General features: G+C 36.7%; 1 protein-coding gene across 3 annotated transcripts in view; it reads left to right on the top strand.

Annotated features, from left to right (window-relative positions):
- The window catches only part of Syt14 (synaptotagmin 14), a 122,171-nt gene that overhangs the window by 39,474 nt on the left and 64,061 nt on the right, over positions 1 to 18,636 (top strand). For 2 of the 3 annotated variants that reach the window (XM_048357683.1, XM_048357682.1), the window contains exon 4: positions 6,216 to 6,431. In XM_048357683.1, coding sequence (XP_048213640.1) covers positions 6,216 to 6,431 — 216 coding nt within the window. Of the gene's footprint in view, positions 1 to 1,667; positions 2,731 to 6,215; positions 6,432 to 18,636 lie in introns of those variants that run through there. The other variant, XM_048357681.1, reaches the window with a different exon arrangement.

The raw sequence follows: 18,636 nt of genomic DNA, 5'->3' as shown, positions 1-18,636 counted from the left end.
TAACAGTTTCACAATAACTTATAATTATTTACCATCCCAGAGTTTTTATTTATGTGAAAAAATATATAGTATTTTATTTGAAAAAGTAAACATTTTTATTTCTTTTTATTTGTTTATTCTATATATTTTTATGTTTTTATTCTATTTATTTATTTTAGTGAGGGGTTCTGGGAATGGGAACCAGGGCCTTGCACATGCAAGACAAGTGTTCTACCACTGATCTACGTCCTAACCCCGTGTGTGTGTGTGTGTGTGTGTGTGTGTGTGTGTGTGTGTGTGTGTGTATGTGTGTGTGTTGGTCCTGGGGCTTGAGTTTAGAGCCTGAGTACTTTCCTTGAAGGATAGCACTCTACTACCTGAGCCATGACTGGCTTTTTGGTAGCTAGTTGGAGGAAACAGACTCACAGTCTTAACTGCCAGGACTTGCTTTGAATGTCCATCTTCAGATCTCACCCTTCTGAGTAGCTAGGATTACAGGCGTAGGATAAGAGGAGTGAGCCACCAGCACCCTATTATGGTTTTTTTTTCTTAACAAGCAATAAAAATTTTCATATGTTAATGTAAGTAACATTTTTAAATTAGAAAAAAACTGTATTTTCCAATCTGAAAAGTTTGGGAAGAAGTGTGACAGTGTTTTGTTTATTACTTTGCAAATCTTTTTAATGATAGATGTCGAGCATGCAGCTAGATGCTAGCATTTGCTTGAACAGTCAGTCTAGACACTTGAAAACCCCAGGTTGCACTTCTACACAGAGGAGTGAAAATGTTACCACTTCCCTTATTTTTACTATTAAGCTAGTGTGACCTTGAGGAACCTATGATGTTACAAAGATGTTACTAAATTTCTGAGTCTTGGTAATTTTCATTAATTCAATAGAATTAACATTTACTTATAGAATTAACATAAAATCATATCTATTTTTTAATTTAATCTTTTGGCTGGGCCTAGGCCTTGGACGCAGGGCCTAAGCACTGTCCTTGTCTTCTTTTTGCTCAAGGCTAGTATTGTACCTCTTGAGCAATAGTGCCACTTCCGGCTTTTTCTGTTTATGTGATGCTGAGGAATCGAACCCAGGGCTTCATGCATGCAAGGCAAGCACTGTACCGCTAAGCCACATTCCCAGCCCCTCATATATGTTTAAATGCATCGGTTATGCCTTGCACGTGTCACTCTGCAGATGTCCATACTTATTCTTCCTTCTTCTTTCATCAGTGCCAGATTGCTTAGTCTCCTCTTAATTTCTTTATGTGAAATTAAATTGGTGGTCTGTCTACAAGTCATTTTCTTATGTAGACTTTTACTAAGTAAATTAAAAGTACATAATAAAAGTATTTTTATACTTCTTCTTTCAGGTATAAAACTTAAAAGAAACAATAGTATTTGAAGGGAAACGTTGTCTTGCTGCTGTTATAGTTACGGAGTGGGAAAAAGTGTCATTATGTTTAAGCCAAGTGGTTTGATTTTTGTTTTTTGGGGGTCTTTTCGGAAGAGTCTTTACTTCAGCTTATTTCTCCCAAATGAGATTAAGAGCCACAGTGTGAAACACTAATATTCAGCTAATGAATAGCAACACTTAACTAAATGTTAAACTCAAGTTCCAAAGTAGTGGCTGCTTTGAGAAGAGAAAATTCTGTGATTACGCCTGTTATGAGCAAAGACTTGGAATATGGCATTTTTCAGAACGTTTCAGCAGAATCTGCCTTCGGTGTCATCCTTGGTGGACACGATTAGCAGTGCAGTGGAAGATCTGACCACTGCCGTGGGGGAGGCCAGCTATGCTTTTAGTGACTCGGTTGCTGAGCAGGTGACAAGCATGATGCATAGCTTTCGCCCAGAAGAGGAAAGCGGCGTAGCACAGGAGGCAGCCACTTTACCAGAAGACTCCAAAAACACTGCTTGTCAGAAAAAAGCACAGTCCAATTTAGAACCCAGAACAAAGCAAGTCAATGGCGGTAGCACTTCAGCTTCAGAAATGCAAGTTCAAAGAATGCATGAGGGAAGATCACTCAGCTGTACTGATAGGCAACAGACTCTGTTAGATGATCAGGACACTGATAATGCTTCTGCTTTGAAAGGCCATAGGACAAGTGATAGAGTGTCTATTAGCAAGCAGAGTAGGAGGAGTGGGTTGGCTTGTCACGAACTTGAACTTGAACATAATGACAATTGTGAAACAGTTAGGTTGGTAATCTCTAGTAATGAAAAAAATTATTTAAAGCACTCAGGATACCAAGAAATGAAAGGAAATCAGAATCCCACCATTGACATAAACATACTATGTGAGCAAAAGAAGTTTATTGCTACGGATAATAATGAAGGAGAAGAGTATACTCAATCTCAACATGTATTTGTGGGAAAAGATCAAGAGAAAATGAGGTATTTCAACAAAGCTAAGCATCTTACTGACTTAGAGCACAGTGATCATTTAAAGAAAGCTGAAAAATACACTAAAAGTAAAGGAGTCAAAGGGAACGAATGCTCAGATAATGAAGGTTCTCCCAAAGAGATTTTGACAAGCAACAAACATATGATCCAGAAACCAGTTATGAAAGAAGACCCGAATCTGGCACTACCAGCTAAATTTCCGGGAAAAATCAAAGAACAAATGAATCCAACAAAATACTACAAATTGAAAGGAGACATAAAAACAAAGAAAAATGAAGCCAATTCTGCCAAAAAAGGACCAAAGAGTAAAGTTGAAAAACATTGTAAGATAACACTAGAAAAAGGTGAGGTCTCCTAATGTTAGCTTGAATGATGGAATTTTCTCTAATTTTTTTTAAATTAGGGAAACATCCAAATCTCTCAACTTTCCTGTTCGTGTCTGTATATCTAATTTAAGACTTTCCTGAGTCCTCTGACTTCAAGACATTTTTAGAACCATTCAGTTTTTTTCTACAGAACTTATAGATAATTCATACATATGTAGACTTCTGTGTATTGCACCTGATTAATACATAATTTGACCAATTTTTTGAGGAATCCTAAGTTTTCTTAATTATCATTTAATTTATAAAGAAAACTATGGTTTTCCAAAGTAGTGTGTCTATTTTAGTTGGAGTTTATTTGTTGAACTATACTTGCATTTAAAATTTTTGTATTTGGGGCTGCAGGTATGGCTCAAGTGATAGAATACCCTGAACTCAAATTCCAATACTGCCAGAAAAAAAGAAAGAGAAAAGAAAAAAATATATAGTTGTTTTCAACATCATATATTCAACATTGTTCTTCAAATCTGCCCATATTTTTTTCATAACATGCTTCAGAATAGCCTTATTTATTTAATCACACAATGAAACTTTTTATATAACTGTTCAAGTTTATTCTGAGTGTGCATAAACTATATTTCAGTTCGTGTTGTTAGTGCTTACTACTGATAATCCTTAGTCATTTTTAGTCATTGCTAATCTAATCACAAGGCCGCAAGTATACTGGCGTTTATTTATAAGATGTGTAAGTGACTTTTCTATAAATTCAGATTCTCGTAAAATAGCAAAAAATTTGGTTAGCAGCGGAAATTGAGGAAAGTATTCTTTAGTTCTTCTACATGACTCAAATAATAGATAATAGTATTTATCAATTATATGAAGGTTTTTAAAATGGAATAGAAGAGGTGGATCCTGGATGGATGGGCTCACTAGAAACAAATGTCAGTTTGTGAAAATGTATCCATTTAGAGTCTATCCTTATGGCCAGATGCTTTTTTTTGGGGGGGGGGTCAGATTCAGTATGTTTGGCATCCTTGGTTTAGTTCTGGTAGCCTTATTACTTAAAGTAAAGAAATAAAAATACAATTAAGCAACATAGTTTTTTTTCATTTTATTCAGCAAAGAATAGTAAGTAGCAATATAGGGTTTTAAATTTTGTTTTGCTTTGTTTTCACTAAGAAACAAAGTACCTAAAGAATGTACCTGAAGAAGAGATTACCTGTGAAAGAAGGAGTGGGTTGGAAAGGATGGGCGAGAATGTTGAAAAGGGTGACATTGATCAAGATGCATTCTGTTTACAAACTGCTTTGTTGAATGATAACTGTTTTGTACAACTACTTAAAGATAGTATATATTAAAGAAGGAGAAACTTAAATATCTCTCAGGTATTAGAGAATATAATCAGTACTAAACATAAAACACACTATGTTTCAAAAATTATTTTGACTGTTTTTTAAATAATTGATATTAAAGTGTTGCACAGAGGGGTTACCATTTCATAAGTCAGGTAATGAGTACATTTCTTTATAGGGACAATGTCACCCTTTCCTTCTGTTTCCCCCTCCCCTCCCTGCCCACAAGTTACATGGGTCATGTTCCACATAGTGAACACTGACTAGCATGATTGTGTTTGTTTACCCTCCCTCTTGCCCCCTCTTGTCCCACAGATGAAGCCTTCTTCTAGGTGCACTGTAATATCACTGGAATGTATGTTCTAGGTTCTGATACAGGAGTTAATAAGGTGTAGAATGAGGACAAGAGTTTCCTCTTCTATTTCAGAATGTGCAGCTTCTTCAGGTAACCCTTTGTAAGAGCTGAGATTTGAGTGTAGAGTGGGTACCCTCAGTGAGAAGTTGCAGCCTTCTGGCTGCTCTAAGATTACATAAAATATTCAGAGCTCTGGACTGGGGTAAGAAGGCCTTGTCAACCAGCTCTGCTATCATCTCAGTGCTGTCTAGCAGAACTTTTGATGGCCAAGTTTTATTGCATTGTTCTATATGGTGACCACTAGCCTCACACACTTGAAACTTCAAATAGGCTAATAGCACAGGGAATTAACCTTAAATTCTGTTTCACTTAAATTAATTTAAATAGACAACATGTGACTATTGGCAACATATAGTCCCTTTGTGACATACAATGTAGTGATTTATAACTATTGCTTGTGCTTTGGAAAATGATATTAAGTTTATAACTCTTAAAATTTGTTTGAGGAAATGGAGAGAATAAAAGTTCAAGGCCAATCCAGGCAAAACATAAACCAGGCATAGTGCATTCCTATGGTTTCAGCTAAGTGGAAGGTATAGGTAGGAGGACTGAAGTCATAGGCTCTGTGAGACCCTATCTAAGAAATAACCAGAGGAAAAAAAGGGGCTTATACATTAAGGAAGTGGAGGAGCACTTGCCTAACCTAACTTGTGAGTCCCTGAGTTCAAACTGCCAAAAGAAATTATTTGAAATTTAGGCATATTTAAATAGAACTTTCCACTCATTCCCTTTCCCAGGCAATACATGTTAGCAGTTTGGTATATATTGTTGCATAATATACTGCATATCTGTGTGAATATATTACATGAGGTATATGTATTTATCATGTAAATATAATTATACCTTGTATTTTATAACCTCTTTTCTCTTAATGTGTTGCCTGTAATTGTTCTTCATTGTGAGTAATCTGAAATTCATATCATTGTGTAGGTGTAGCAAAACTTACCTAACCAATTATTTACTACTTTCGTTTTATTTTGCTGTAACATGTATCTCAAATATATATCTTTGATTACCTGTCATGTATTTTCTTAGGCTGAATTCTTAGAAATGAGCTTGGCAGCTTTCTAGAAATGGATCAAGACTGCAGATATGCTTTGCCAATTTACTCTCTAGAAAATTTGTAATTAAAATTGCACCAAGATTGCTCACTTCTGCTTTATTGTTAGCACTGAACATTGCCAATTTTGAAAATAAAGGCCAAAATGAACATTCAAAACATATCTTTCAACACAAATTATTTGAATCAGATCTGTATGTCTTGGCAGAAAAATGCTTTGTTTGTATGTTACCTGTTCTTTAATGGCAAGAATTATAATTTCCTATGTATGCAGCAAGGTGGCAAAGCCCCTGTGACTAAGACAATATAATCAGAATATAGAAATTGACTTTTTTTCTATTAAAACATGAAAATTGTTTCTCTAAAGCTGAAAATGCAGGTGTGTGTATACATATACCTATATATTCTGCTATGCTTTAAATGTACTTGAAGGAATTTTCAAGAATTTCAGTCATCCTAAGGATTTTTTGGTTGTTAATTGGCTTTATCCTGTGTGATGATATATGTGTGTATATATACCTATATATGTTTCTGTTTGAACATGTGTTTATATGTATATGTGTATATATCTATATAGATATGTACGTATGCATATGTATATATGCATAAAACATGCATATATATAAAAAAACTTTGGTATACTAAAATAATAATTTCCTCTCCCTTTCATTCCAAATAGATAATTCCTATATGGATAAAGATGAGCATGGCTCATCCTCTGAAAGTGAAGATGAAGCACTGGGTAAATACCATGAAGCCTTATCCAGAACACACAATTCTAGACTACCACTGGTTGATTCTAGACAAACGAACTATGGCTGGGAAACAAGGCAAAAGTACAGTCCTTTATCTGCAGAGTATGATGGATACAGTAGTGAAGCATCAATAGATGAAGGTAAGACAGTTTATTTTTTAACGACACATCATCAGATTATTTGAATCTAAAATTTAAACACCTTTGGCTGAACAAGCGAGCACATGCAGTAAGTGAAGTCATATGTCTAGAATATAATTCATTCAAATTCAAAGTTTGGGTTGAAGTCAAAAATCTAAACCAGTACCAGAACATTGAGTGATTTAAATAATGTCATGATTGTAGCACCTGTTCCACAACAGGTGATATGTGAGCCATATGAGCAAGTGGGTCCTTGGTCTGTGTAGAAAAAACAAACAAACCAAGAACAGCAAAAAAAACTTGAACAGAACAGAAGTTCATTGCAAGGTGAAAGATAAAGCTGTCCGGGTAGATGGACAGGGAGCCGGGACTGGCTGCCCAGTCTCACTGCTCTGGAGTCTCCCTTGGTCCCCTCTTCAGGAATCTGGGGCCTGGGGAAGCATTGGGTTTTCTCCTTTCCCTTGTAGGCATTCCAGCTGGCTCCTGGTCAGGTGGGAGTAGATAAGCTTTCTGGAGGGATAGGTGTTTGAACCTCTGGGGGAAGGAGTAGCACAATTATCCTAAGATAATAAACCCACTGACTGCAGCTATCTCGCCATTGAGGCACTAACTGGCTATCTTTCCATCCCAAGCCTTTACCTAGCATACAGGAGGTGAAAGATGAGAATCTGCTGTACTCTCAGATGACATCAGTTCCCAGATACCTTTTTAGGAAGCCGATAGGGACTACGGGTCACATGGTTGAATTCCAATATGTAAATGTATACTTTTTCATTCAATATGGCCTCTTAATAACAGCCAAAGGCTTCACATGGCACACAGCAGAAGACATGGGATCTGTTTTTTGTGGGAGAGAAATATTGTCTGAGGTAGATTTGTTGAGAATTGAGTATTACAATATTCTTCAAAAACAGTTTATTGGATTATCAAGGATGTCAATAATTCTAAGGATAATTCCATCTCTAATAGGTTTCACTTTCTTTGCTGACATGGACTTTAGAACAAAACTTACATGGGAGGTACAAGTCCAGGTACATGTCCACATCTGTGTTTATATGTTTCTGTAGTGGATATGAAAGGTTTACCATTAAAGCATATTTATTCCTACATTTAAGTACATTTCTTACTTGATAAAAGACTCATAATTATCTTTCTACCCATATATGAAAAAGGACAATATATCATTTTTATTATATATAAACACCAACTATCCTTACTTGATTTTATAGCTATGATTTGTGTTTTAGTGTCTATTACTATTGATGCATTGAAGTTTTACCTAGTATGTAAGTTGTCAAATGAGCAAATTATCTATTTCAGTGTTTGGCTTCATACTAAGGAAACTGGATACAGTTTTCATGAATACCAAATGGTGTATGTGGTACATTTTTTAGAGAATATTTGGCACCTGATAGGTAAGTGACCAGTCAATGTAGTTGAAGATGAGAATTGTGAAAAACCAAGTGAGGATTTGGAACAGGCATGGGAGTCCTTAGTTTGAGATTGGTAACCAAAGCCACTTTCTTTCTACAGATGTAGTTTAGGCATTGTCTCCATATTTGCTCCTTTCTCCCTCCTTATACTGTGTCCCTCTGCTGTCTTGATTGTTCTTTCCCTGTAGTCTTGTTATTCTAGCATGGGTCCAGTAGTCTATAGGAAGAACAATGAGGAAGAAAGTATAAACTCTGTGGCTCTTGTGTTCTTGCCCTTGCCTTTGCAATTGGTATGTGTATGAGAGTCAACTTCTTATTTTGTTTTATGCACCTATTCTGCACTTTTCTATACATATCTGCTCTAAATTATTAGATAAAACACCATAGTGGATTGATTTTAGGCATTCTCAAGTTAGCTTTATATTAAACCTACCTTATTCAAAGAGTTATTATTTACATGGAGTTTTGACCAACTGCTGGCAAAAATCAATCAATTAATTAACAAGTCAAAAGAAATTGGGTTTCGTGTTTTAGCCAGTGGGAATTTACTGAAAGGTTTTCAGCAAGAAATCATAAGCAGATTGTGCTGTAGGAAGATGAATTTAGCAGCAAGAGAATTATTGGAAAGGATATCAGTTAAGGAATCTTCAGAGTAGCCTGTGAAAAATGACAAAAACAAAACAAAACAAAACCCTGAATCATAGTATTGTCAATAGGAATATATGAGGACAGGAGAGATAATACTGGATTTGGGAACTGAATATGTATTGGACATTAGAAAATTAGGAAAATCAAAGAAAGCACAGGTTTCCCTCATGAATGACTAAGAGAATGATGGAATCATTCATATAAGCATGAAATGTGGAGAGAATTTGTGGGTTTTTTGTCATTGTTGCTCTTGTTGGATACCTCATTTTACATATGTGATAAAAACAGGATATTTAAGCATTTGGAAATGGTTATCAACCATGCAATCTTAAATGGAGTTGGGAGGGAGGTTCTCAGACTACATATATTTAGAGATAGAAATGATGGGAGTAGGTTACATTGATAAAGAATGTATAGAGAAAAAAATGTTACAAAAAGAAGCATAACAGATGGCAAAAGAAGACAATTGGGAAACTTGTATTTTATTATCCATGGAAGGAGAATTTTAAGGAGGGTAGAGAGATAAATGATTGTGAGAATTCAGACAAACCCCTTCTTTCAATAAGGGCAAATCAATACCTTTAATTTGAGTTTTTTTGTTTTGTTTTGTTTTTTGTAAAATAGAGTAGTGAAGAAGCCAGATAGTGGTGTTAAGGGGGAGAGTGTATGTAAGCTAATGTACTTTTTTTTATTCCTGTGGTTTCTGGGACTTGCACTGAATGTCTGGACACTGTCCCTGAGCTTTTTTGCTCAAGGCTAACACTCTACCATTTTGAGCCACAGTGTCCCTTCCAGTTTTCTGGTGGTTAATTGGAGATAAGAGTATCACAGACTTTGCTGCCTGGGTAGCTTCACACCTTGATTCTCAGGTTTCAGCCTTCTGAATAGCTAGGATTGCAGGTGTGAGCCACCAGCGCCCAGCTCCAGACATCACTTATTACCACTTCTTCATTTAAGTTGAAGGAATTTGTAAACCTTACAGTTCACTTTCTTCTTTTCACCTATCAATAGTTACCCTCTTTCTGCATGTATGTAGTAAGGAGGGGATTTATTTCTTTTTTTTTCTCCTTATTTATTGTCAAAGTGATGTACAGAGAGGCTACAGTTTCATATGTTAGGCCTTGGGTACATTTCTTGTACTGTTTGTTACCTCCTCCTTCATTCCCTCCTCCCCCCTCCCCCTTTCCCTCTCTTCCCATGAGTTGTTCAGTTGGTTTACACTAAATGGTTTTGCAAGTATTGCTTTTGGAGTCGTTTATCTTTTTATCCTTTGTCTCTCAATTTTGATATTCCCTTTCACTTTCCTAGTTCTAATACCAGTATATACAGTTCCCAATGTACTCAGATAAGACACAGTGATAGTGCGGGTACAACCACAGGAAGGGGATACAAGAGGATCATCAACAATAGAAGCTACGGTTTCACATGGCATGTTGAAAGTGATTACAACAGTGATATAACAGTCGTTTCCATAACATGGATTTATTTCTGATACACACTTGCACCATCTGGTTGCACACCTGTGTTACTACCTCTACACTAACACTTCACAGCATCAGACTTTGACTAGGTACGAAGAACTACCATTTACTGAGATTCTACTGTGTGCCTGACTTTTAGTTTCTTTACCCATTGTCATTGTAATTCATTGTGGTAGGCGAGATTATCCCCTGTTTTAGAGAAACGAAGACAGATTTTTAGGTCAGTTACGTTACTCCAAATTGCACTTTTCAGGTTTACTGCAAAGCTAACATTATTTGGTTTGCGCTACTTTACTATCTCCATAAGTTTGTGTCATACAATGTGATTTCTTCAGTTGGACGTTGTATTGCTATAAATCTAGAGAACAGGTATTCTAGGAAAAAAGAAAAAAAGAGATGACATACTTGTTAATCACACTTTTTCCTCTAGGTGGCCATATTAATCTTTTAGTTTATTTTGAAAATACAAAAAGTGGTATCGTTAAGAATTTTGTAGGAAAACTCAACATTAAAATGTTTATTTCAAGGAAGTTATCAAATATATTTTGTTCACGGTTTTATTTTTACCATGTCACTATAGCCTGTCTTATTTTAAAAGAACTATCAGTTAAAATGTGTAGACATCTTACTTAAATTGGTCATTTAGACTAACCTCTAAAATTCCATTCTGGTTAATTAATACTTTCCATTTTTATATTAGATGGAGAATCCTAATTATGAACTTCATATGAAGATTGAATTTAGTCTTAAATTGTTAGAGCATTTTTTTTATTATTTAGGGATTTTCATTCTTACTTTACAGAAATTGCAAAGCTATATTGTTTATTATGCAAAGTTAAGTTATTAAAATTGTAAGGTGTTATTTGGGGATCAAACACTATTAATAATTTCCAGCCTCGCTTCTGTCTTAGAGTGTATAGACTACATATGCACAATACACTTACCCTTGATTTTCCCCTTATGGCTACACCAGAAGTTTGATGTGTTGATTTTGATGTTATCTTAAAATTAGAGCCACTAAAGCATAGTTCTCTGTTCCTTTAACTTTTTTTTTTTTTTTTTGGCAGTCCTGGGGCTTGGACTCAGGGCCTGAGCACTGTCCCTGGCTTCTTTATGCTCAAGGCTAGCCCTCTACCACTTGAGCCACAGCGCCACTTCTGTATATGTGGTGCTGGGGAATTGAACCCAGGGTCTCATGTATACGAGACAAACACTCTTTGCCACTAGGCCATATCCCCAGCCCCTCCTTTAACTTTTATTTTTATTTAAATTTTAAAAAATTTGCTGGTCCTAGGGCTTGAATTCTGGGCCTGGGCTCCATCCCTGAGCTTATTTTGCTCAAGGCCAACACTCTGCCACTTGAGCCACAGCTCCACTTCTTTTTTCTAAGTAGCTTATTGGCAATAAGAATTTCATGGACTTTCCTGCCTTGGCTGGCTTTGAACCATGATCCTCAGAGCTTAGCCTCCTGAGTAGCTAGGGTTATAGGCATGAGCCACTAGCACCTGGCAACGTTTTATTTTTAAAATAATGTAGTATTTAATATAAATTCTTTGTTTAGTTCTATTTATGTTTGTTTGAGTGACATCATGAAGATGTTGCTGTTAATCTTCACATTTATGTGTGTGTTGTGGGGCTTGAACTCAGGACCTGGGTGCTGTCTCAGCGCTCTTTTGCTTAGGGCTAGTGCTCTACCACTTTGTGCCACAGCTCCACTTCCTGTTTTTGAGAGTTTAATTGGAGTCTTACAGGGACTTTCCTGCCCTGGCTGGCTTTTTTTTTGGCCAGTCCTGGGCCTTGGACTCAGGGCCTGAGCACTGTCCCTGGCTTCTTCCCGCTCAAGGCTAGCACTCTGCCACTTGAGCCACAGCGCCGCTTTCTGGCCGTTTTCTGTATATGTGGTGCTGGGGAATCGAACCTAGGGCCTCGTGTATCCGAGGCAGGCACTCTTGCCACTAGGCTATATCCCCAGCCCCCTGGCTGGCTTTTGAACCATACTTCTTAGATCTCAGTGCTTAGTAGCGAGGATTACAAGAATGATCCACCAGCTCTGGCTCACAATTCCTTTTTTTTTTTTTTTTTTTTTTTTTGGCCAGTCCAGTCCTGGGGCTTGGACTCAGGGCCTGAGCACTGTCCCTGGCTTCTTTTTGCTCAAGGCTAGCACTCTGCCACTTGAGCCACAGCGCCACTTCTGGCCATTTTCTGTATATGTGGTGCTGGGGAATTGAACCCAGGGCCTCATGAATACGAGGCAAACACTCTTGCCACTAGGCTATATCTCCAGCCCTCATAATTCCTTTTTGAAGGTGATAAGTACTTTGATATAAAATACGTTAGGGATCTAAAATACTAAAATTAAAGATAGTACACATTTTTGGTGTTTCTTTAATTTCAGAGTTTTTGTTCATTAATGTTTCTTCTGAAAAGTTATTTGTTGTGTCTATGTTTTTACACTATGACCAGTTTTCTTTGTGCCAGTACAGTGGCTTGGACTCTGTGTCTGAGTGCTTTTCCTTAGCTTTTTGCTAAATATGACCCAGTGTAAGAGGAAGTTTTCCATCTCGAAAACGTTTTACTGCAATGATAGTATTTTGGAGATATTTTTATGTAATGAGATTGATTGCTCCTGAGAGGGTAGAATTTTTTTAAAGTTTATATTTCTTTTGTTTTTTACTGAAGTAAAAATACATAACATACAACCGCTTAAATCACTTTTAATATACAGCTTTGTGGAATGAAGTATTTTCACAGAATTGTGCAACAATCACTGCTAAACATCTCTAGGACTTTTCATCATCCTAAACTGAAGGTCTGTATTCATTGTAACAGCCTGGCCCCGGTGGCTGACACCTATAATCCAAGCTACTTAGTAGGCTGAGATCTGAAGATGATGGTTTGAAGTCAGCTGGGGCAGGAAAGTGTGTGAGCCTCTTTTTTTCCAATAAATTACAAAAAAAGGGGGGGGGAGAAGTGGAGCTGTGGTTCAAGTGGTAGAGCACTAGCCTTGAGCATAAAGGAGCTCAAGGACAGTCCAGGTCATGAGTTCAAAACTCAGGACTGGGGGAAAAATGAGTAACTCTCTAACTCTATTATTTCCCTTTCCCCGATGACCAGTATTCTACTTCCCATCTCCCTTAGTTGGATTATTCTAGGTACTAATAAATATCTGAGCTGTTGTTTCTGGCTTATTTCACTTGGATGATATCATCAAGTTTTATCTCTGTTAAGATAGTTCCTAATATTACTGGTTTGTTGAGTGTTTGTTTTTAATCATGAATGGGTGCTTAATTTTGTCAATTTTTTTTGCCTCAATTGTAATATTTGGTTTTTAAATTGTAGTTGCGTTAGTCAGATTTTCCATCACTGTGACAGAATGCCTTCAAAAAACAACTAAAAGGAAGAAAGATTTATTTTGACTCCTGGTTTTGGAGATTCCAGTGCCGTTGCTATGGACCTGTCCTGAGGCGTTCTGTGCGGAGGAGGTGGCTAGGCAAAGCTGCTCACCTCCTAGCAGCAAGAAGCAGAAAGCAAACCTAGAAAGTCGGGATCCCCTTCAACATCTGTTACATACCAGTCATAATAGTTTCTCATTCATTCTGTTGATGTGGTTTATTATATTGATTGCATTTTTATGTGAATATCCCTAAATTCCTAGAATAAATCCTACTTGTTCATGGAGTGAAATTCTTTTATAATTCTGCTGAATTCAGATGGCTAATATTTTATTAAATATTGCTAATATTTTATTTATTTTGGCATCAGTATTCATAAAGGATATTTGTCTCTAGTTTATTTTCTCCTTGTGCTGGCTTTGGTTTTGATATCAAGGTAATATTGGCCTTACAGAATAACTTAAGGAGTGTTCTTCCAGTTCTAGTTGTTTACAAATGTTTGAGAATGATCAGTGTTAAATCTTCTTTAAATGTTGGATAGAATTCATTGGCGTAGCCAGTATTTCCAGGACCATTTGTTGTGAGATTTTTCATTACTTCCTACTCAATGGCTTTATTTAATCTATTCAGAACTTCTCTTTTTTGGTACATTCCTTGTTATTTGTTGCTTGGAATTATTTTTGTTTTTGTGTGTGTCAGTGCTTTGTTTTCACAGTGCTAGGGTTTGAACTCAGGACTTTGTGCTTTGGGCTTGGAGCTTAGGCTTTTTTACTTTATTATTACTGGGAGTCCGAAGCTGCTTATCACAGAGTGTTGCATTCTGGTATGTACACTCTGTAGACAATGAGGGCTGGGCCCTCTGCTGAGGTCCTGAGCTCCTGAGATACTGAGGCAATCCAGGAACTGCCTAGTAGCCTTCTTCAGGGGCAGGGATGGTAGAAAAAAAATATATAAATCTAGTTTTACATAATCAACCAAATTAAATTTTAAAACGCAGTCCATAAGACCCAATAGCATAATAAAAAAATGAGCCTAACTATACAAGATAGCTTCACCATTTAGAATGTTGGATTTGTATATTTATGTACATATGTGAAAGCGGATTCAGATAACTTGAGGGGATGGGTAAGGTTGGGAGGGACAGGGGGGTGGGGGGGGAAGAGGGGAGAGAATGATGGAAGGGGTGACACTGCCCAGGATGCAAAGCACTCATAACCTGACATGTCCAGTTGAAACCTCTTTGTACATCTCCTTAAACGTAATAAAAAAATTAATAGGAAAAAAAAGAGTGGAAGGTAGGTTAATTGGAGGATATTTTGATGGTAATATAAGACTTTGTTTATCTCCACTGCTTTGGCAGCAGTAGGAGTAGAAAAACTGGAGCTATGGTTTGAAACCAGAATCAACAAAATTTGAATTCAGTATGGGGCTGACACAAAGTAAGAAATGTAGGGTAGGTTTCCTAGGGATTTCATTAACATGATATGATGAAGATCCTTATTAATCCATGTTAAAAACTCATTAACATGGTAAAATTAGCATAGGAATGCAGGTTTTCTGAACATTCTGTGACATCTTTGAGGTATAATATCAAGTTGGGAATTCACTGTGAAAGTATGGTTATTGAAAGGAAATCTATGGGCTAGAAAGAGGAACTTGGGAATCCTAACTATGTAGACAGTACTTAAAAACCATATATACAAGTTTCTAAAATGGTAAAAAAAAAAAAAAATGTGAAATTTACCTCAGTGGTGTAACTTAGACACCAACACATTTCTTTGGTAAATTAAAAAGTCTTGTCAAACCACAATCCATTTATTCAAAATAGTGCTAAATAAATGTGTAATGGGGCCTCCCCAAGGCAGGGGATCACAGTGTAATGGGGTTCGTGGGGGGGGGGAATCCCCCATCCCTCCAAGAGTCCACCACTCAGAGACAGTATCAAGTAAAAAGATGTGACCGGCAGGGTCACAGCCCAGACTCCAGAGCTGGAACCACAACAGTCAAAGGCCCACTGGCTGGCCAGGGCCAAAGCCCAGACTCGGGAGCTGGGACCGTGCACCCCGGGCCACACTCGGGGTCGGGTTATAAAGGCAAACACCACATGGTCAAGCCTGCCACACGCAGGTGGCCAATGAGGTTACAACACTCACAGAGCACGCCAGGTCACAAGCAGGTGGCCAGTGGAGTTACAATCTGCCTCATGGCAACTGTTTGAATCAACCTATCATTCTAGTTAGAATTGGTTCATGGATTTGCGGGGCTCACATGATGCAGGTGGATACGCCTACTCTTGGGAGGGCACAAGTTTAACCTTGAACGTTCCTTGAACCTTCCACACCTCAGGTGGTCAAGCAGTTTACACAATCTTATCACAGCCAAGGGACACTTCCCTGGATAGGGTGGGGGAGATCTTAGTGAGGATGGAGTCGGCTTCTGCTCTCTAATCTGAGATGGAGTCAATCTGACACCCCTCAACAGCCAATGATGGCGCTGGCCAGATCTGACCTCTGTATTATAAAATGGTTCCCGCAAATTAATTAGATTTTATAAAAATATATAAAATGAATTGAATACACTTAATTTAATTTGGAATTAATTTATTTCAGTTCTTTACCTTTCAACTTAACATGTCACATATGTTTAGTTTAGTATACTTTACACAAGGACACATTCTTTCTCTCTTCCCTTCTTGTTCTTCATGTAAGTAATATGAACTCTGAGAATTCTTGAAGGAATACTCTTTTCTGTGAGGTTAAGACTGGAAACAGCTTTCCTCTCACCATTTCTTATCTCTGAAGTAGTATTGTTATCTTAATAAAAAAAGAATCGTGAGTGGAGAGAGGCAGGATTCAGTCAGTGCTTGCTTCCTGCACATGTGGAAACTAATACTTAAAAGTAATACATGTTAATAAAAATTAAAAATACCAATAGATATAAATATGTCCAGATGGAAAAATGAAAAACCAGGGGAAAAGTACAGTATGAATTACTGGTAGGATTCACCGGTAAATGTACATACTTGGGGGTGGGGCAAGCCCTGGGGTTTGAATTCCAGACCTGGACTCTGTCCCTGAGCTGTTTTGTTGTTGTTGTTTGTCTTTTCTTTTTTGGTACTGGGGATCGAACCCAGGACGTTGCACTTGCTAGGCAAGCACCTTGCCACTGAGCTACATCTCAGCCCCCCTGAGCTATTTTTACTCAAAGCAAGTAGTGCTCTACTACTTGAGCCACGCTGCTTCTGACCTTTTTTGAGTAGTTTATTGGAGATGAGAGTCTCATGGACTTTCTTCAGATCTCAGCCTCCCGAGTAGCTAGGATTATAGGCATCAACCACTGGCACCTGGATTACACACTTTTCTAAACAGGAAAACTTTTGTAATATACATAAAAAAGTTAAATTATGAATTTAAAAACAAATATTTTAATCCAATGATATGCAAATTCTCATCTCCCTTTACTGTGGTGATTTTGAAGATGTGTTTGTTCATGATAAATAGTAGACTCTTCATAGAAAATTTTAGCAATAAATGAATGAAATTCTATTTTGCTAAACCAGAGCAGATTTTTGTAAATCATCAGGAGATATTTCATATTTCTTGTTTCTATTCTATGTGACTTTAGAACTAAGTTGAGGGAACTCAATATTTTCATTAATTCTTAAATATTTATTAAATTGTATTATATGTTTATTTGTCCTTGAGAAACTTATTTTTCTTGATTATATTTACTAATATAAATTGTATATTACAAAGAAAATTGCTAGAGTCTTCCTTTTTACTATTATCATTAAGGAGTTGTACAAAGGGACTATAATTCCATAAATCAAGTAATGAGTACAGTTCTTCTTGGACGATGTCTTAATAGTTCTTTTTTTTTTTTTTGCCAGTCCTGAGGCTTGAACTCAGGGCCTGGACACTGTCCCTGAGCTTCTTTTTGCTCAAGGCTAGCACTCTACCACTTGGACCACTTCCAGCTTTTTCTATTTTATGTAGTACTGAGGAATCGAACCTGGGGCTTCATTGATGCTAGGCAAGCACTCTACCACTAAGGCACAAGAAAAACCCCTTGTTTCCATTTCCTTGAGTTCATTTCAATAAATATTATTTTATATGATCAGATGCACAGGCATTGTGCCTTTGTGTCCCTCTCCTAAGAATGAGTAATTCATAGTAATTGCTAACGTAGCTTTTTTTGTTACAGTGTTAGGCATTGAACCTAGGTCCTCATGAAAGGTAGGCAGGCACTCTGTCACTGAGCCACATTCTCAGCCTCTAATTTTAAACACATTTCTTACTGAGTATTTTTTAAAGTAATCTTACTGAGATATATACATATATATTCAAAATTTTATTGTAAAGGATGTACAGAGAGGTTACAGTTATATAAGTCAGGCAAAGAGTACATTTCCTTTTGAACAGCGCACTAAGAAATCATACTTAAGAAGTCCAAAAGTAAGGAATCAGTGGAGCTTTTAAATTAGGAAAATCAAGTTCATGACTTTGTTTCAGTTAAATCAAACAATGATTGGCACATTAAAGTTGTACCCGGTGAGCACTATGCAGATACTGGGAATTTACAATGAATTAAAGTGAAATAAGCTAATGTATGGCCCCCAAAGAACACTCAGAGCCAATGAGGGCTGCTGATAATAGTACTTGCTGTATAATAACACTGCTTTAATCTTTTACTTACCTTAGCTGATTTAAAGTCTGGGCAGATTTATAAGCTATGTATGGACTACTAGTAACTCTGGCTTACAAATTAGAAACTTTGGCTATAGACATGAGATTTGGGTTATTCTTGTGAATAGAATTTTAAAATGTACAATCTGAGATCATTTACTAACAGAAAAGGACTAGGAATGGATGAACTCTGCTTTAATATCCTATTTAATACAGAATGAGGGAAATTCAATATCATACAACTAAATTATAGCAATTAGAATAAAAGTTAAGCTGCTTGCTCCACTGAGCTGACTTTAGTAAATTCCTTAATATGATTAAATTTAATTTCAGTTTTAGTATACTTATAATATATGTAATACTTAGAAACTTATATAGTATACATATAAACATATAATAAAGTAATAGCTATATTATATTCTGTAATTAATGAAGATCAGCATTGGACTTATGTACATAATGTAATGTTAGCAATTTGGTAATTAAGACTGCTTAAGTTCATCCTTGTTAGAGTAAGGAAACTGATACATACAGAATGTATACATATTTCAATATGCATACAATAT

Source organism: Perognathus longimembris, chromosome 11 (assembly GCF_023159225.1).
Source record: "Perognathus longimembris pacificus isolate PPM17 chromosome 11, ASM2315922v1, whole genome shotgun sequence".
Taxonomy (NCBI): domain Eukaryota; kingdom Metazoa; phylum Chordata; class Mammalia; order Rodentia; family Heteromyidae; genus Perognathus; species Perognathus longimembris.
Note: the sequence above shows the minus strand (reverse complement) of the source record. Positions and strands in the feature narration are given on the sequence as shown.